Below are 21,225 nucleotides of genomic sequence, written 5' to 3'. Positions count from 1 at the left end.
TTTTCTTAGAGTTTCACTCCGTTACTATGGAAACTCGTCCAAACAACATCTGGCTGCCTCCAGCACGCGGAAGAGAACGATTCAAACTATTTTAACAACTTTCGGTTGTGGTTACTAAAATTGTGTTTTATTTATATATTTAATTTGGGCTTGTCAGCACCTCCCCGTGGATTACCGCAGAGTTGTTTTCGTTCATAATGTCTGGACAGGGGTTTTATGCGCATCCTCCGCCAACCAAAGCGGTTATTGTGTTCAGGAACGGAGATGCTTTTTATCCCGGCCGAAAGTTTGTTATCAATCAACGCCAGTCATCCACTTTTGACAGCTTTCTGAACACGGTCACTCGAGGCATCACAGCTCACTTTGGGGCAGTGCGAAATATTTACACCCCTAACAAGGGTCACAGGGTGGCGAATCTGGAGCAGCTGGTGCATGGAGAGATATATGTGGCAGCCGGAGCAGAGAGACTCAAAAAAATGGAGTAAGTTTATTCATCCACATAATGGTAACGGTGCAGTTATTTACAAGAGAGTAGCTACATTGCTGTGGTATTATGTTGAATGGTTGATTTTTAGTAAACTTTATTGATTATGAATTAAATTCATGTAAAATCTTAGCAGCCTAATACAGGGTAGAATAGCCTATAATAGGCTAACGTTAATATGTACAGAAAGTGTACATTTTAATTGCATTACATTTTTTACATTTTACATTGCAATGCAAAACCATCAGAATAATATACTTATGTTATATTATATTGACTTTATACTTTCTCTCTTCTTTTGTCTTTGATAGCTATCATCACATAACAACACAGAAACCTCCAAAAAAGAAAAGTGAACCGGTAAGAGTCACAGTAACTACATCATTCTTGATAGAATGATAAAACAACATAAAACCTTTTCTCATTCTATCAAGACATGAACGATTAAAAAATGGGGACAACTTTATTCTATATGTGAAACATACCGTGGATGTATGAGAATGTTTTGTACATCAGGAAGGTCAAGAGGAAAAAATATCCATGGTAAATCATAACATGTTTTCAGTATGATTATTACTGGTGTTCTTCATCCTACATTTTTCTGTTATTGACTGATACATCTCTCCGGCAGAATATCAGTGTAAGGTTTACCCAGACTGTAGCGGATGACTGATTTTATGCCCCTTGTTGCGGAAAAACATGAAGTATTAATTGTATTGATTTCACTATAAAATCTCCATTCGAGTCAGCTGTTTCTCTTCATTTCAAACTATGAGGTAGCCTATGTGTAGGACAGTCTCTGAATATTAGGGGAGTTTTCTGACTACTCATAAAATGATTTTAGGTTATTAATCAGCATTCAATGCAAGTACTGCGCAAATGCTTTATGTTACTTATTAGAGACTCTTACCTCTAATTTCTGTTCATTTTCTAGTGTATACAGTAAAACAATGGCAAATTTCAAAACTTCCCTCCTTCCTTTTCTCACAAGAACTTTATTCGCCCCGCCAGTATATTGGCTTAGTTATCACCTACATCCACTGATGTAGACCATTAAATCTTTATGCTGCCTCAGAAGCCTGTCAGAAATCAGTTTTGTTACAGCTGTTTAACTGTTTACAATCAGCTGTTGAATAATTACAAAAGATGTTGTTATGCCACAGTTAAACACAAGGGTGCTCAGCCCTGCTCTGGAGTTCTGTCTTCCCTCAGAGTTCAGTTCCACTCCTGCTCGCACACCTGTCTGTGATTTTCACGCAAACCCCAGACCTTGATTATTTGCATCAGGTGTTTTTCATTAAAGTTGGAGATAAACCCTGCAGGAATGTGAACTATTAGTCAGCAGTAGCACATATACGCACAATATAAGCTGTGAAATATTATTGCATTTTAAAATAACTGTTTTGTATTGGAATGCATTTTAAAATGTAATTATTTTTTTGTGATGGCAAAGCCGAATTTTCAGCAGCTGTTACTTTATTCTTCGGTGTCACATGATCTGTTTTGCATAGGATTAAAATCAGCAGTCAAAAGATTCAGGCTTTGTGCTATTCCAAGTTTGGACTATTTGAAGTGACTTATTAACCTAATAGTTTTTACAACCTTCCTCAGAGACCAACATGCAATGGACCATAATAGAGTACTAATCATAAAAATGCCCACTTAGTGACTTTGCTTGAGGTTATGGCAGTATATGTCACTGTCTGTCACCCTTTTAGCTCCTTGTTTTCATCTGAACAACAACCAACATAGCATTAAAGATGGCTGATTGAGGAAAACCAGATGTGTAAGGGCCCTAAATGAGCAGTGGAACAGTTATTGTCAGTGATGCTCAGCGGGGTCCTGTTCATTTGTCTCCACTGCAGATCCAACCTGTAGTTCACAGCAGAATAATTGTCCCAGCTCGATGGAAGAGAATCAGTAATGAGTCGTGCATCATCAAGTGAGCCCTGCTTTTAATGTGTCCCTATTGGAAGTCTTCAATGGCAAAGCCTCAGGCTACGGCAAAGTCTAATTCTTTAAAGCTGTAATACTGTCTAATGGTATAAAATCAGGCCGATGTTCTTTGCTTTAATTATTTATTTCTAATGGCATCTAATTTCCTCATGTTGTTAATTATTCGTGTATATTGGCTTTGTTTCTGACAACAACATATTTGGAAGCATAAATGTGTGGATTGAGGTCCTAAGTGCTAAATTTGATTATATCTTGTAGTGTTTTTACCAATGGAGATATCTTGGTTCCTCCAGCACGGGTGCTGATTCCCAAACACACGCTTGCTAGCTGGGAAAATGTATTGGCCATGGTGACCGAGAGAGTTCACCTTCGCACTGGAGCTGTGCACAGGTACGAGCTACATCTATAAAATGTGCATGTGTAAAAAGTACGTATAGTCAATGTTGAGTGATCTCACTCCTTTCAGATTGTGCATGCTGAATGGGAGGCCTGTACGTGGATCGTATGAGCTACAGAACAACCACTATTATGTTGCTGTAGGGACAGAGAGGTTCCGGTCTTTGCCATATCATCTGGCCCCAAGCAAGGGAGTAATCCACAATATCACCGATGTGTGAGAAATATTATAAGACATGATAATTGCAATGACAGTAATTAACAGATGTATAATGCCCTTTTGTTGAACTTTCTTCTAGTAAAATTGCCATCATTAACTCACTTTTTGCTATTCAAAACCTGTATGACTTTCTTTCTTCCATGGAGTACAAAAGGCGAAGGACAGAAAAGCACTATAGAAATAGTCCTTGTTTGAAGTCATATGATTGATTCTATGCAGGTATACAGAAATTTGAACAAGTTACATTACTGTTTAAAAGTTTGAATATTTTTGAAAGAAGTAAAAAATACAATAAAACAGTAATACTATCACTTATTTTTTTAAATTATTTGAAAATATTTTAAATATAGTGTAATATATTTTTAAAATGTAATTTATTCCTGTTATGGGAAAGCTGAATTTTCAGTGGCCATTACTCCAGTCTTTAGTGTCACATGATCCTTCAGAAATTATTCTAATAATCTGACTTGCTGCTTAAGAAACATTTCTTATTATTGTCAATGTTGAAAACAGTTGTGCTGCTTAATATTTTTGTTGAAACTGATGCATTTTTCAGGATTCTTTAAATCAATAGTTAAAAAGAACAGCATTTGAAATAGAAATCTTTTTTGTAAAATCATATACACATCTATACATCTTTCCTGTCACTTTTGCTGAATAATAATATTTATTTCATTCAAAAAAACAAAAAACTAATACTGACCCTTAATTGATTGATTGGTAGTGTATATTAAATGTAAAATAATCAGACAATACATCTAGTAAAATGAATATTTTTGTAAATTATAGAATGAATAATAAAATGCCAGAACTGTCATAAGAAAAAAATAATTTTGGTTTCAAAACATGATACTGTTTTTCACAGAATAATGAAAGCAGTCAGGTTTGGAACAAGCAGAGTACAAGTACATGATAACGGACCTTTTTTTTTTGGTTAAATTATTTCTTTGTCTTCCTCTTTTTCTTAGGGTCAACAATGGCATTCATCCAGTTCTAAAAAAAGAAAAACAAGACAGAACTTTGGTAAGGATAATGAAATATTTTCTTTAAACTATTTAACAGATAAAAAATGTGTATATTATAGATGGCATCGATGCGATTACATTACATTATATATTCATATATTTAGACGCGCACTAGAGACGGTTTAGCCAATCACAACACACTGGGCTAGCTAACCAATCAGAGCCCATCGCCTATTTCTGAGGGAGGGGCTTCATAAATTAAGGAAATGATCAGCCCGTTTATGGGAGAAGGGACCAGCGGTGTGGAATAAAGGTAAATTGTGTGAAAAATAATGTGTTTTTTAAAAAACAAAGCATTAACACGTTAGACTGCACCCCATAAACACAATCAAGCCTAGAAAAAAACCCACCCCTTTAAGTAAATATTTAATGAAAATGCTGGTATTGATTTTGCATAGTCAAAGACTAATAGGCTAATTCTTCAGAAGGCAGGGATGAACACAAGCAAATGAGCCTGTTTTGACAGTGTGGAATGCCATATTAGTCTTATTTGCTCTGTTCTTGAACTGTAATATGGAGATTAAACATAGCACAGAGCTAATGTCCTGAACTAGTTTACAAGACACCGATCTTGATCAGCACCCATCCCTTTCCCCTCAGACCGAAACCAGTTAGTGAGAAAATTTCAATTTGGGCCAGATATAAATTGGCTACTGTTCATTAGTGTTGAAGATCAGATAGTTGAGAAAAATGTTACCGTCACAGGATCCCAATGTCTCCAATCAGGCTGATATGTGGCAGTGCGAGTTGGGACCGGGTACATTCACCTCATCAATCACTGTCTGTAGGAGGTATTGAGTTCTTCTCACCTCTCCTTTTTCAAACTGTCCCAACGCTCAGAGTTTGTGTTACTTGATCAAGTGAGAGCCGAACTCCCTCACCGGGGGAAGGCGCTGAAACCCTCCCCTGTACCCACAGAATGAGGATAAATTGTTTTGTGATAGTGCGCGTGTTCACTTGATGCTTTGGGATGGTCCAGACTACAATAAGAGCTAGACCTGGCAAATAAGTGATGGAGAAAAAATACACACTTAGTGGGCTGGGACCCGGAGCTCTCCAAAGTAAAGCTTGAGACATCTGGTTATTGTGAATAAGAAAAATGACGGCAAACCATTTGCCTGTTGATGTTAGAAGGGAAAGCTCCTGTGGTTGTTCCATGTCTGTTGTAATTGATTTCTCATGCTTCATCAGCTTCATTGAGTGGAGGAAATAATTTGAAGAAAGTGGCCAATTATCTTTGATACAATGAAGATGGAATAGCAATCAAAGTCTCATCAAAGTGTCATTAAATTCCAAGGTGCAGTTCCATAATGTTTACATTTACCTGTAATCTGTATTTGTTGAGAGGAGAACAAACACTTTTAAACAATCACGTATTCGTTTTCCCTGCAGAGAATCTGTAATAGTAATTCAAAGCTTTACAATACCAGACAAATGTTTTGACAAATTTTGTTAAATTTGTTTCTCGCAATCTTGCTTGAGATTCTTGATTTAGATCTGAAGGCTTATGTTTATATTTTTGGTGTGGGGAAAAAAAAATAGTAAAAATAGTAAATGATGTTTATCTGAAAGTGTAACAATGCAAACAGGTTTTCTGTAAGGGGTAAGTTTAGGGTTAGGGTTGGGTTAGGGGATAAAAAATATTGTTTGGTCAGTATAAAAGTAATAGAAGTCTTTGGAAAGTCCCCACAATTCACAGAAACAAACGTGTGTGTGTATAAACGTGTATGTGTATAAAATGTAATTAATACATTCATTTATGAATACATTTAACATAGGTACATACAGTACATTTACTATTACTATTTATTATATTAAGTATTATTAATATTAAAAATATTAAATAAATGACAGATAGTCGTAGTTATTTTATATAATTATATTATAATGAATTTAATTACACTTCTGTTCATAAATTGAGTCAATTTTTTGAAAGAAATTAATTTTTTTATTCTGCAAGAATTAAATGAACAACATTGACATTGATGCTTCTAAATTGTTAAAGATTTCTATTTCAAATAAATATTTTTTTTTCTTTTTAACATTCTATTCACTGAAGAGTTCAGGGGAAAAAGTGTAATGTGGCTTGAACAAACGTTTTCAGTTTTAATAATCACAAGAACTTACTTAGAACTTAGCACCAAATCAGAATGAATGATTTCTGAAAGGAACATGTGACACTGAAGACTGGAGTTAGAAACGGTTAGTTTTAACTTGTAATCAATCAAATAAATCCAGCCTTGGTCAACATTGAAGACTTCTTTTAAAAACATTGAAATCGTTCAAAAACATCAAAAACATTAAAATGTAATCAAAAACATAACCCCCCCCCCAAAAAAAAACTTTGAATGGTGGTGAATATAATTATTTATATAATTATTAAATGAATAATTTACTTCATTTTATTAATTTGTAATAAAAATTAATTTAAAACAAAAATGTATTTGTAAAAAAAAAAAAAAAAAATCCACAATTACATAGCATGTTATGTATGCTTTCTTTTAATCCATAGCAGGATATTTCCATCTCATAGCATTATTTCTTCAGATCTGGTATTTACCACATGAGGGAGACAAAGACTCAGCTATGGCCTCCACCAACCTCCTCTACCAAAACACCTTCCTTTTCTCTGGCTCTCTGCTTACATTATCCAATGATGTCATTCCAATGTAAACATTTTGATAATGAAATTGAATTACAGAATTTTTCTAATCTTCCCCTAGAAATCAATACAGTATACTTAAACCTATATTTTTTTATTGTCATGTAAACTGCTTGGGGCCTGTGTATTATTAGAAATCTCTATCTTTTTTTTTTTGCACTGCATTTTTTTTTTCATGTGACAGAGCTGGCACTGCACCAGCAGATGAAAGCAGTAGCACAGCATTTGGTGTTTATTCTCCTACTGGTCTAACAGATGTTGAGCGAGGTGTCAGCAAAGTTGACATGGGAGGAAAAGTGCAGCAGCGACAGAGATGATCACACCCTCTTGTACTAGAGGCTACACATCCATGACTGTGACATGCAGAGGCAGTAAAGCTGTTCAGACCCTCTCCGTGGCACTGTAGGGTGTAACTGTCCCCTCATATCTCCCATGACTTGCTCATGTCAGACCTGCTGCCGTCCCCGCGGTGGCTTCCTGTTTTGGAGAAGCATTGGTTTCTCTAGGGGATTGGTAGAGACACCCATCCAGCTGCTCTCTGTCAGGCCTGTCCTGCGTAGGCAGGGGGAGTGGTTCGCTAATACAGCGGGGGGTCTTCCACGCCTGGCGAGTTTCTGATTTCAACAGGCCGTAAATTTCAGACATGGTGGAAGAGAGAATTATTGCTGTAGTGACTGTTAAGTTTTATTACAGTTACATACCGTTACAACAGTTACATTGATTTGTCTTGCTGTTGCAGTCATTTATATTTACATATGTGTATAACTATTTGATGCATATTGTATGTATTTTCCAGTGTGCAAACAGCATTTATTTGACCGAAATTCCTAGATAGTGCAGTGAATGTATACACTAGTGTGGTTAATGTTTATATGGTTGTCAACGAATGCGACAACATTTTATTCAATATCCATTTGATATTGACTTTCCATTTTGGCTTTAATAAGATTTCCCCTAGAAATAGGCAAGAATGAATCTGCGTCCTCCATAATTCGTATTCTTTCTGACAACAAGGCACTTGAACCCGACAAACTTGTAATTTACAGCTTAAGAAGTGGAATGTAGGAAATTTTAGCACATGAAGGCAGCATTATTCTGGTCAAGATGCTTCCCACTTAGATGGGAAGAGAATAATCAGACTGACATAAAAAGTGACCATCCAGAGTTTATTTTGTTTTTACATGCCGTTTAGGGGTGGTTTTATACAGATAACACATTAATTGATTGGTGTAGAAAAACTGATTGTTTTCAGAGATTGGATGGCATTAACCTGGCATCACATCCAGCCAAATCCAGTGATTAGTTCTTACTCATTGTATTAACCAAGCACCTTCTAAATGTGCATCTGTTTACAGGCGGACTTGTGAATCTCAACAGACTAGTGAAATTGCATAGCCACCCAATCAGATTGGAAATTGCCAATTTTCGAGCTGTGTTGCCAGTTTTGTGCAACATGAGTCAAATGGTCAGTGAATGGACTGTGAGTGGTCCACCGGGAGGCTGTCTGCCGCTTGGACTAAATTAAAAGTGATCTTGACCTACTCAGAAACTCACTTACTCTCATTAATATTGTAATACATTAACAACTTCTTGACTTCAGCATTTTTTCACTAAGTTTTCAGATTGTGAATTCGGCACGTTCATCCTGAAAGTGTCATTTATGAACTTGAATTCTGAATGAATTCGAACTATATGAATAGAATATTCCAGCAGAACTTTTGGCCATTCTGTTGTTTTATTTCTCCGTTGCCCACCAACGTCTGTTCAAATTCAAAGACATGTCAGGCAGAGTTTGCTTTAAAAAGCAAATGAGTAGAACAAATATTCAGCTATTCCCCAGGACCCATGTTAGTGGGCTTGCAAACACCATTGCCCGAAGTGTGTACCAGTGGAAGACGGAGATCAGTGAAGTACCCCCAAGCTGCCTCTCTATGGAGCCAACTAACAGTGGCAAGAGCTGGAGAACAATGTATTAAGCCTTCTCTTTCCCTCACTGTGCCAGAAATGGCTCACCTTGCTCCCAATGGTAGAACCGGTATGCACTGACTGCTGGAAGAAAATTACCTTTTGTGGGAGTATTAATTCAGACATGCATCCTGCTGTCAAAGCATCACTCTAAACTCCTCTTCACACTGTTCTGTCTCTCTATGTGTCTCCAGTGCCCCAGTCTTCTTTTTTCATCATCAATAACTGTCTGCTGAAGAATAAGTTATTCCCTCCAAGTCTCTTTTTAAAAGCTTGTTTGGATCCTCATTGTTTGATCTGGCTTGATAAATAAGACTATTGCAGTTAGAAATTCATGACTGCCCTGTTTCATCAATAAATGATTAGTTTGCTGTGCTCTCTGGTGATTGATAGGTTGTGCATGGGATGTATTGGAACCAGATGAATTCAATACCGTGCCGGTCGCTGGGGAGCTACAAAGCATATCAGCTCATGAAAAATTGAGGTCAATGGAAAATGTGAAAAAGAGAGTAAAAGAGGAAGAACGAGCTGTGTTCGAAACAGTTGTTTCTTGTTATCAAAGGATTGTAGACACTCTTTAAGCATCAGATCGAATCAGCCATGTATGGTCTTTATTTGAAGATTGCTTTTTCTACTCTCGTAGTTCGCAAAACCAGGAGTGGACAGCGCCGGCTCCGTTTTTTACGCCAAACAGCCCAGGCAGGGCTTGAAAATCCCAGATCTCTTTGCTACGGCGGGTGAGTGTGGCAAGTTGTGATACGATTTTCCTTCCGTCTCCCTAGAGCTCCGTTTCCCACCTCTTCCTTCGGCAGAGACAGGCGTTTTACATAATTGCTGATAGGCACTGTGACTGTTGTTTTTGTAGAAGTCTTATTTTCTCCTCTCTTGCCCTCCGTCTTTCTCTTATACCATCTCTGCTGTGTGATTGTGATGCATTTATGATTAAGGGAGTGAAAGAGAGTGGCAAAAAAGAGGGATCTTGTACTCTTGCATGTGTGCGGCGCAATACAGCGAGCGCGGGCGTGTGTGCGCCACAAATTGCTTTGAATTGACAGGCTGTTCTCTAAAGCCCACCTACATTAGGGAAATACGCTCTCATTCTTGGATAGAATGCCGTTCTGTGAGAGGAATATTAAAGCACAGCATGGATTCAAATGCTGCAGAGGGCTTTAAATCATAGATAAATTAAATCAGGCCAATTCGTTTAAAATGTATGCAAGTGCCTTGTTAGCTATACCAGGGAAAACAAAATGTTTCAATTTTTTTCTGATAGGTAATCAAAATGATCATAAGTTATTCATGAGAAATCTCTCTCTCATTCTCTCAGATTTTTATTTATTGTTTCTTTATATTGGTTTCTGTTCTTTTGCTTTCATTCACCAAGTTTCTCTCACTCTGTTGCGTATAAAGACATACATTATAAGACTTACATTATAACTACTGTTTTCGATACCATTATTGCGTAATATGTTATACATGGTCATTATGCACCAGTGTTTTTGAGGGGGCATGCAAGTTCATATCCTGACTGTATAATATAATATAATATAATATAAACAACAGTTCTTTCTGGTCCACGAATCTGATTGGCTGAGAGGAGTGTGATATTCTAGTGATATCGGAACTCCAACCGTTTCAGCCTTTGTATCACTCGCTTGCTGTATTTCTCACAGCGAGTGTCATGGCGGACGCCCAAATCCAATAATTTTCCAATAATAATCCAATAATCCAATTATTTTATAAACAATACTGTTTTTTTGTCACGGAATGCAGTTTTAAGAGTTTTAAGGCAAGAACGTACTTATTAGACTTCAAATATGCATTTAGTAAATAAAGATAATGTCTATTTGACATTATATGTTACAACCCATAATGTTACAACCACCTGGATCTGAGTGAAGTAACATTACCAAAAAGGGGAGGCAACACTGAAGACTAAGTTTAATAAATAAAAATTTAATCAAGAATAAATCAAATAATACAAAAATTAAGTATAAGTATAAAGAAAGAAGGAAACAAAAAGAAAACAATCCAGGGCTGGAGAGGGAAGATGAATGGCGGCACAGTCCAGAACTCCCACTGCTCTCTGAATCTCTGTCTTTTAAACCCAAACACCAATCACAGGTAACATTCCACACCTGTACCTGACGCTCGCTCTGAAAGAGAGGCAAAACCACGGAACACCACCACCTAGTGGACAAATATTAAAAAGAGAACAATCTGGGCCGTAACAATATACAACAGTTCTTTCTGGTCCTCGAACCTGATTGGCTGAGAGGAGTGTGATTCTCTAGTGATATCAGAACTCCAACCGTTTCACCCTTTGTATCACTCCGCTTGCAGTATTTCTCACAGCGAGTGTCATGGCGGATGCCCAAATCCAATAATTTTCCAATAATAATCCAATCATTTTATAAATAATACTGTTTTTTGTCATGGAATGCAGTTTTAAGAGTTTTAAGGCAAGAATGTACTTTTTTAGACTTCAAATATGCAGTTAGTAAATAAAGATAATGTCTATTTGAAAATTTGCTTTGATGTTTTTAGGAGATGTGAGTTCCAGGGCGTCAGCTCCAGATTAAAGGATAGTGCGACAAAGATATCACTTTTCTCAGTGGATTTTCAAACGAATGTTTAATTGTGAATATGAGATTGAGCTGAAGAAAGAATGCTATATCAGATGCAGGTAATCACACTCTCTCAGTCCGTCTCTCTCATAATACTCTACATAATAAAATTAGCTTTTAATACAGGCATACAAGAAGCTTTCAATGAAACAACGACGTTCTTTCGTTACTAGTGACGTTTTCAAATTATTAGTAACAGAGGCTTTGGCTCAGCTATCAATTAGAAATTTGAATCTGGGCTGCCCACGAAGCCATCGGCGCCGACATGTATTTACACACTTGTGCTGTCGAACTGTTGTATAAATGCAATATCGCACTCGTAGCCATGTGATATGGCTGTATATCGGCACACTGTGATTACCTATTGCACTCGGCCCGAATCATAGCTGTGCCTATATACAGCCATATTGCACTGCTACTGTGTGGATGCATAAAATTGATCAAAAGTGACAGTAAAGACATTTATAATGTTGCAAAATATTTATGTTTTAAATAAATGTGGTTCTTTTGAACCGTCTGTTGATTAAATGAATGCAGTTTTGGTGAGCATAAGGCTGGCCACACACTTGAAGGTTTTAAGGACGATTTTAAGCCCGGTTTGCACCCCCAAACGACCGATTTGAGGCTTGTCGCAAATGATTTTCTGTCCTGTCTCTATTGTGTGGTGTCATTACAGGTATTTAACTGCTCCTGTTTGAGACGGAGCATCCCCAAACTGAAATATTTGATATTTATGACTCTTGATCGGGCTGCCTCTGACGTGATACAGCCAATGAGAGTGAGCAAGTGTCACCAACCGGATGTTGTGTGCTTCTATAGTTTAAACTTGGTAGCCACAAACATATACTCTACTACAAAAGTAGAGTACTGAGAAAGAACATCACCCATATTCTTTTTTTATTTATTTTGTTTTTCACTGTACAACAGAACACCGCCAGAAGAGCCAGCTGACAACGTCGATTGTTCGCCAGGTGTTTTTCTTCGAGTCTCCTTAAGATCTTGTGTCACTGTGAAATCATTCCTAACAAGTGTGTGGTCTTGTGGTCTGGTCGAATCATCTAGTGTGCACATTCAGAGGATTATAAGGCAAAAATAGAAAGAGCCTTAGAAAGAGAAAAAATCATTTGAATGATAGTCTAATATATTAATATACAATAATTTTTAAATAATTCATTTTATATTATATATTTTAAATAATTCATTTATTATTTGGGGCACACGTGAATGAGATTGACACTTTTTGTGCACTGGATTAACCGAACAAGACTTTGACTGAGCAAGTGCATTGTGTCTTTTACATGCCATGAGGTCATTGAGTGAGTAATTGCAGGCGCTCCGGAGCTGCCATCACTTTGCTCATAAGAGCCGAGCCAGCAGTCCTTGTGATGGAGTTGAGTTTCCCTCACTCATGCAGATCTCGCATTAGCCTCGGACGGTATGTCTGCAGCCATGCTTATAAAAGCCCCTCGATGAAGGCTCATACCTACTCTGGATACTTGATCATGTCCCATGGGGCAGAAGATCCACATAATGCCATTCCTAATGGCAGAAACTGAAAAAAATAAAAAAATAAAAACTCCTTTTAACTACATCAATCGCTGCAGAGGGCTAATCAAACATGCCATGACGGCGAGAGCCATTCCCATCACCTACTGGAGGAGGAGTGCATCTGCTGTCAGCCTATCATTAGCCAAGATTGTCTTACCTTTGAATGTCAAAGGCACAGATGAATGCAGTTTGCATCTCAGGATCAAGAAAGCCCATTAAATGCTCTGTGAAGTGCTGAGCTTGGACGGACTTGATTTGATGTGAGGTGAAGTGTTCTGGGTAATGCTGAAGGATGTTTATCACTTTAACCCTCATGTCTTGTCTGCTGAAACAAGACGTTTCATCTTTTTTGTCTGTGTTAATAGCCTATGTTTTGAGAGAAGATATTGAGCGTTTTGTAACAAACATTAATTGATTTGTAGTTAGTCGCAACAGAGCCTGTCTATTTAAAGTGTCATTTTGTTCACTGCGAACATCGAAGCTCAGTAGTGGAAACAGGGTCTCAAGGTTCTTACTAATGGACGAATGGACTTAATGCTCTGATTTGAAATGTTTTCTATCATACGGGCTTGTGAAACGCCAGAAAAACATGCACCTCCTATCTGTTTACCGTAAAATCCTTAATAGTTGCTTTAGATGAAATATTTACGATGATAGTTGATGCAGTCCTCAACTTTTCTAAATATGAAACTTTGGATGCTTTTAAAAATGAAGAGAATTTTGTGTACTAATGGATGCATCCAACATATGATTAGCATGTAATTAGGATTTATCGCCTTCTCCAGAAAAAAGTGTCTTCAGAGCCACCAACAAAAGGAAGGAGGCAGTAGTAGCATCTGAAGTACTGGAAGATGAAAATATGAAGGTGGATCTTCCTGTTGAACAGGTGAAAACGACAAGCAATATACATGATGTCACATTTCAGTCATAAAGATTACTGACTACCAAAATTAGGATGCAACAATGAAAAAGCTGAATGCTTTCTTCTCCCACAGATGGAAGTAAAAGAAGTTGAGGAGGAACAAAACTCCTACAAAGACCCCAGACCAGGAAGTGATAGCCCTGCCAAAAAGTTAAAAAACCATCAAAATGCAGCTTTTTCAACAAGGTCATCCCTTTCCAGAACCAATAAGGTAAAATAAACGTTTGTTTACACCCTAGTAATGCCTTCACAGCATAGAATCTGAATATTAAAAAACCCATGTTACTTTGTATCTTCTTTACTGTGCTTTGACCACTGATTCTCTTAGATTGCAATGTAGGAAATTTAAACACAATGCCTTTCAACAGATCTCAGAATATACCTCGAGTATGAAGGAGTCAAGAGACCTCCAACCCAACAGCCATGGAGAGAGCAGGGACCAGTCATTAGATCAACAAGAACCAAAAGTATGAAGCTCACAACTCATGGAAAAATGCAACTGAACATACGAAACATAAAATATCTCTGATTTGTACTATTTTAAGATGCTAAAACTTTTGTCTGCCAAGACAGGTGTGTACAGTAAAATTTTATTTTTTTTGTTGATTTGAATCCGTTGACTAAAATTTAAGCATACAAAATAACCGTTAGTATTGGTTGTCTCAAAACAGTGTTGTTGTTTCGAGACTTATTTTTTTGACAATCAAACATAAACAGAAACTGCCATTTTTTCCTTATGCATAACGCGAAGGACTTTCCCAGCTAACAAAATATGTTCCAAGAACATTTTGCTAATGTTACCATTAAGTAGTGAAAACATTATTTCTAAACGTTCTCTTAACATTCAAAATTTAACATCCAGTTTTTTAAATATTTTTTCTTGGCTGTTGTAAAAAAAAAGTTATATTTCATCATTTTGCAATCATTATGGGAACGCTAGTTTTGAAAGTTCTCTGAACATTCTGAATCAAGTAGCAAGTAGTAATGTTTTAAAAATGTTACATGAACAAGCGATGGCAACATTTCAGAAAAAAATGAACAATGTATCCATCAAAGATGCATCAATAAGGTTTTTGTGCATAACGATTTTTAGAGAATGTTATTAAAAACCAGATAACTTTGAACTAATGTTCTATTAATGTTACTTGAAGAATGTTTGTTCATTAATTTGAGAGAATCTTTCCAGAACATCAGCCAACGTTCTGAGAACTTTACCCTGTTGGCTGGGTTATGGCTTTAGTGGGAATATCCCACATTGACTTTGAATGGAACGCAGCACATGTCTGTCATATTCCCTCTCCATTCTGTTCACAAAGTAGATGAGGCCATGAGGAGAGAGGCAGCGATTTGCTTTTCTTTTCTTTTTTTTTGTCTGTGATCTAACCCCATAAAATTAGCCCATTTAGATACAGCAGTTATTGTTGCCAATAGTCCTTGACTCGTTATAGTGTGAATCTCATAACATTGATGAACAGACACAACAATGCTTTGGAATATTACAATGCCATTCAATTTCACAGTGCTTTGAAACAGGAAGATATCGAGTCTTATTTAAACAATCAATAACATGCAGCATTCCATTTAATGAAAACTATAATTTCAGACAAAGGCAATTACACCACTGGGTATTGTTTTGGTGCTGTGACTTTCTGCTGCAGTCGGCATTTTCATAATAAAGATATTCTTATCGGAATAATTATTGACAGGGGAGCGCGGTTATTACCTTGTTAAGGACCTCATCAATAGTATAATTCATTTCTTATCACATTTAGTCCTATATGGAGATTGCCAAATCGAGGGTGGCTATAGATCTCGGGAATGGACCATGTGTAATAGTGAGTAGTAATTCTCACCAGTCCAGCCTCAACTAATTGGCAGAATCATCATCACCGCTCAAAACATGATTTGATATACAAGAGCGGATGAGGGCTCCTTTTTATGACTGTTCACTGTGTCGGCACTAAAGACATGTAAGTACTAATCTTGCAGGACTTGCTCAGAAGGACTGCGTGATGTTAACCATTAACCATGTTCCCCAGCACTCAACAATGTCCAATAAATATTCGCACGCTGAAGGCTTGTATTCCCATTGCACACATAGCTGCGTGCAATTCTTTTCCTGTCCGGCCTTGTTTATTATCCAGCATCGTAACGCTTGATTATGACCCTCGAACAGATCTATTTCATAAGATTCTGACAGTAACGTGTACATTATGGCCTAGATATTTTGTGATAATGAGTTATTATGAAGCTGCTGTGCATTTCATATCGAGGTGACAGTTTTAATCTATGAAATATTTTACAAAGGCAGCCTTATTGTGTTCGCATGAGAAAAAAGCATAACAAATATGTTGTTGCAACAGAACCTGAGCTAAGTATGCAAGCAATCATAATGTAAAAATGCTGCTTTGGTGACAAAGTGCTATTATCCATAGACCCTCTGATGTTTAGAAGCATGTAATTTAAGAAGGCTTCTTAAAAGCTTGATATATTTGAAAGCTTCTTAAAACATTTCATTCACTATATATGAGTCATGCTTCAAAATAAATATTACCTCATCGTTGACGTGCCTTTGAATTATATCGCCTGCTACTGTTACTAGAGTTGCGCTTTTTATTGATGAACAGATTCAATTATATGATAGTGTTTTAGTCCGAACAGCCTCCTTAACAGAAATGATGCCATTTTTGATTTGCATTAACACACCCTGAACCCCAGCACATAGATAAAAGAAAAGCTAAGCTGTCATAAAGACATCAAGATTGTTTACAGTTATTGTTTACAGTAAAGTGTATGCAATGATTTGGTATTTATATACAATTTACTTACAGATAAATCACAAATAAATCTGCTGAAGTATGTTTTGTGATTGGTAGAATGGAAAAGAGAACAAAATCAGTCCCTGTTATGAAACTAATAATTATATTAATTATATAATTTTAATTTTACTTTTCTATGGCTGTGAACAGTTATTTTAGCATTATACTACTGTGGTATTTATTAATATTTTGAATTAGCTTTTGTTTTTATATTTGTAGTTTTCATTTTTAAATCTAGTTTAAGTTTTAGTAATTTTGTTATGTGCTTTTGTCATTTATATTAGTTTTATATTTATTATTTATATTTATTTTTTATTTATTTCAGTTTTAGTATTAGTAAATTAATTTTAGCACTTCAACCTGAACTTGTGTATTTCATTTAGTTTTTTTTAGTATTTCATTAAGCCAACATTTCTTATTTATATATTTTGTTTAGTTTTTTTTTTTTCAACTAATATTCATATTTCATTTTATTTCAGCTTTATTTCAATTAGCGAAATAAAGTTTCAACACTGGGTGTGCACTGTATATTTGTTTAGGAACAGATAACAATAAAATACTTTAACTTGACTTAATCACAATTGTTTATAACGTAATATTTAAACAAGTAATTATTCTAACTTCTATGAACTCTTATCATAATAACTATGCCTAAGGACTCATTTAGCATGTTAAGACAATTACTGTAGTACAAAGCTTACAGTAAATCCATCCTGAGAAAGAAATAGGCTACCTGAATGCAGAAATCATTTGTTTTGATTTTAACAATATTGACTGATTTAGCAATCAGTCACCTAAGCAGTTTTTCTTAATTAATATTGTTAGATATGCCGAAGTGTCCTGGCACTTTTGATCAATCGTCTTCCTCCTCCACAGAGTTTTGTGATAAAAATCAAATAGATATTGATCACATTATTGATCTCCTTTTGCCGTGTCAATACAGTATCTGTTCATTTATCTTCTGCTTTGCTCTCTGGCTACAGTTCCCCAGCTTAGACTCACTGTTTCAAAGTGCGCTTCACACAAGGTCAACCATAATCAACCCCAGACGATAGAACGGGCCGCGAGCAGCTCTCCCAGGCTTTCAAGGCCTCTGCAGTAGACCATTCAATTACTGTTTATTAGACAGTGGATAGTCATTAATCAGATGGAGATGCACAGGTTTTGTCCAATGGGCCACTTAAGAAAACATCTTGAGTCCCTGTTACAGACATATTTAAATGTTGCCATGTTTTTTCACAAGTTTCTCTTGGTTCTTTCATTGTTTATTCACCCTCATGTCTTTTGAAAACTGTTTCTTTCTTGCGTAAAACATAAAAGAAGATGTTTTGAACAATGTTCAAGCTGCTCCATTCCACACAATGAAAGTGAATGCTGATCACAGCTGTCAATCTAAATGTTCAGTTAAAGGGATAGTTCACCCAAAAATGAAAATTCTGTAATTAATTCCTCACCCTCATGTCGTTCCAAAACCGTAAGACCTTCGTTTTATCTTCGGAACACAAATTAAGATATTTTTCATGAAATCTGGGAGCTTTCAGACCCTAGACAGCAACGCAACTACCACGTTTAAGACCCAGAAAGGTAGTAAGGACATCGTTAAAATAGTCCATGCAACATCAGTGGTTCAACCATAATGTTATGAAGCTACGAGAACACTTTTTGTGTGTAAAAAAACACGTGTTACTCTCATAAATGCGCAGTGGAGACTGACACAGAAGATAAGAAATTGGGCAATAAAAATTTTTTTTTTTTTTTTGCACAAAAAGTATAGCTTCTTAAAATCCACTGGTGAGCAAGTGATGTTAGATTTCTCCAAATCTGTTCTGATGAACAAACAAACTCATCAGCTTAAATGGCCTGAGTGTAAGTACATTTTCAGCAGATTTTCATTTTTGGGTGATCTATTCCTTTAATCGTGTAATTTTAGATACAAGCATAAAATCTATGCTTAGATCTACACTTAGTCTCTAAAGATATTGTCTTAATGCAATCCAAATAGAAGAAACACAAACCACTTTGTTAAGCATCCTTATTGAGCTGATTATCATGTGTAGAACTCATGTGGTAGTGCATGAGTAAAAGCCATATTTCTTTCTTTTTACTTCAAAAGAGGCATTAGCCTGACTTTAATATATAATTTTAAGGCGTTACTTGACAGCTTCACTAAATGAGGATCGTACTGCATTGAAACATAATTAGATCAAAGGATGAGATTTTGATTTATGTTTTCAGGACACCAAGGGGGAGGAGATGTCCTCAGAGAAGTGTGGAATACGATCGCATATGTCTAATAAGTTTTTAAAGGGTAAGTTCCTAAATGCCTGGTAAAACAACAGCCAAAATTCCTGTGGTGCAAGTGTACATGATACACTTATAAAGAGACCACTAATACACTAATCATATATCACCATGTTCTTGATTACAAAATAACAGTTTAGACACCATCCAGCTATTGATACCATATGAGATCATCACAGTGAATATTAAATTAATATTTAACATTCAGACTGTACCCAACATCAATGTCCTTGTGACGTTTATCAAACTAAAATCGTGAAAATAGCTATTTTTATTAAAAATCGTTGTTTTTTTTAACTTCAAATAAAATAAACCTTAACTGAAATAAAATAAATAAAAGCTTATTTGAAGTCAGTTATGGATGAAACATTTCTCATTTTAATTTTCTTTAACTTGGTGTACTAAAATAACTAAAACTAAAATAAAAAAATAAATAAAAATATAGACATATCTAAGATAATTTCTTAGTTGAAAAAAAAGTTGCTACAATTAAAATGAGAACATATAAAAATAAAAAACTAATCTAAACTATTAATAAAAACTATAATAATCAACAATAATAATAATACTTAATATCACTTATTTGCTCTTCTTCTTTTATTTTTTTAACATCTTTTTGCATACCGATTTGTGATTGATCATCTTCCTTGAATATATTTAATAATTTACAACTACCTTTACATTGTATGTGTACTTCCATACTATACCTTATGCAACAAACACTACCTCAATTAAGTAGGATGTTCAAAAACTCAGCGATACTAAGGTGACATGCTGCATCTGCTGGGATGCAAATATAGACACTTATGCTAATATAGACACTTATGCTATCCCATAAGTCCATGAGAGCTGAGGAGCTGTCAAACTTGACCAGTTCCATACCAGAATTGTATAGGTTGAAGCCATAAGCTTAACAAATGCAGGCATGGCCTCCTGGGTGAATATAATCACACCATTATCCTGCATATGATGGACACCAAACACCATCTCAGCATGCTTCCTTTATTTTCTATGTAAATTTAGCCTTTAAAGCTTCCATTTGTTTCCCATTCTCTTAATAGCTTTATCTCTCATGCAATAACTGGAAGAGATAAAGTCATTTAGATGTTTTCATGGCAAGTTCTGCACTAGATATGGGGGCGTAAACATCTGAATGACACTAGATGCAAGATATTTTGTTTGTGCTTGGCATTTCACAGCTGTGATTTCTTGTATTTCACATACTGTAGTCTTTTTAAGTTCTTTCGTTTTGGTTCTAAACTAAAATCTAGTATTCTACTCAAGAGGAAGACTTCTGAAACCTGCCTGTTTAATATCAAAATGTCTAATCCACCAGACCTCAAAATGTATGGCAGCCCTCCAGTGTCCATTGGAAACAGGAAACACTTCACAGATGTAAAAGTACATCCATGTTTTCTTTGGATTGTGATTGGGGCTGGGGCCTAGCGCTCATTTAGTTTAGTATTACATGATCTGCAATGTGTACCACACCACTTTGTATCTTCTTTCATACAACAGGAATAATGAACACCAATCATGTAATATGCAGTAGTCATGTAATGTGTGGGTGTATCATATGTTATGGTGTCACTTTCAATGTCCTATCAAACAGTTTCCACAAAATGGTTTTTGAATGGTTTAACCTACTTTTTTTATTCCCATTTTAGGCAAGAAACTAGGCAAAACATTGTTTTTTTTCATATACTAGTCAGATTTGAGATTTTGGGCTATTTGGATTTACATAACATGATGTTTCAGACTAGTGGAAAGAAAACATCCAAAATACAAGAGTTTATTTTATTGCACGTTATCTTTGCATTCAATCCACATCTCCGTCCCTCCCGAATCTATAACAAAAGTGTCCCTCGTGGGTCAAAATGACCCAAAGGCCAAAAATGACACTAATTGTATTTTTGGTCCAGAAAGTTTAATATTGGAACATTTTTATAATTTTTTTTTTCGAATTTTTTATGTAGGTTTTTCTATTATTTTTTGGTGATTTTTATCATATTTACCTTTTATTCTGGATATTTTTAAGAAAACATAAGCAAATAAGCAGTTTTTGTACATTATTTCACCAAAACAACAAACAAAGAAAGAATTTTAGTCCTGTTTCATCAAAAACCAACAGTTTTTGGTTACAGCCACTAGAGGGGCCTATAGAACTCTATGGAGATTTTTTTAACTGAACAAAACAAGTGAAACATGACAAATGAGATAATCTTAAGGCTTCAATTTGGTTGTTTATGGATTAAAATATATATTGAAACATTACAAAATCCATAATTTGTAAAAAAAAA

At 35.8% G+C, this 21,225-nt stretch overlaps 1 protein-coding gene across 1 annotated transcript in view; it reads left to right on the top strand.

Annotated features, from left to right (window-relative positions):
* Nucleotides 1-197: 197 nt before the first annotated feature.
* Nucleotides 198-21,225, top strand: part of dcdc2c (doublecortin domain containing 2C) — a 23,941-nt gene continuing 2,913 nt past the window's right edge. The window contains exons 1-11 of the mRNA XM_016475383.1: nucleotides 198-481; nucleotides 796-844; nucleotides 2,350-2,426; nucleotides 2,699-2,830; nucleotides 2,907-3,053; nucleotides 4,025-4,079; nucleotides 9,352-9,445; nucleotides 13,669-13,769; nucleotides 13,879-14,016; nucleotides 14,174-14,272; nucleotides 18,860-18,932. Coding sequence (XP_016330869.1) covers nucleotides 198-481; nucleotides 796-844; nucleotides 2,350-2,426; nucleotides 2,699-2,830; nucleotides 2,907-3,053; nucleotides 4,025-4,079; nucleotides 9,352-9,445; nucleotides 13,669-13,769; nucleotides 13,879-14,016; nucleotides 14,174-14,272; nucleotides 18,860-18,932 — 1,249 coding nt within the window. The remainder of the gene's footprint in view (nucleotides 482-795; nucleotides 845-2,349; nucleotides 2,427-2,698; nucleotides 2,831-2,906; nucleotides 3,054-4,024; nucleotides 4,080-9,351; nucleotides 9,446-13,668; nucleotides 13,770-13,878; nucleotides 14,017-14,173; nucleotides 14,273-18,859; nucleotides 18,933-21,225) is intronic.

The sequence above is a fragment of the Sinocyclocheilus anshuiensis genome, unplaced genomic scaffold (assembly GCF_001515605.1).
Source record: "Sinocyclocheilus anshuiensis isolate Anshui unplaced genomic scaffold, SAMN03320099.WGS_v1.1 scaffold676, whole genome shotgun sequence".
NCBI lineage: Eukaryota > Metazoa > Chordata > Actinopteri > Cypriniformes > Cyprinidae > Sinocyclocheilus > Sinocyclocheilus anshuiensis.
The sequence above is the reverse complement of the archived record's forward strand: the minus strand, read 5'-3'. Positions and strand labels throughout refer to the sequence as shown.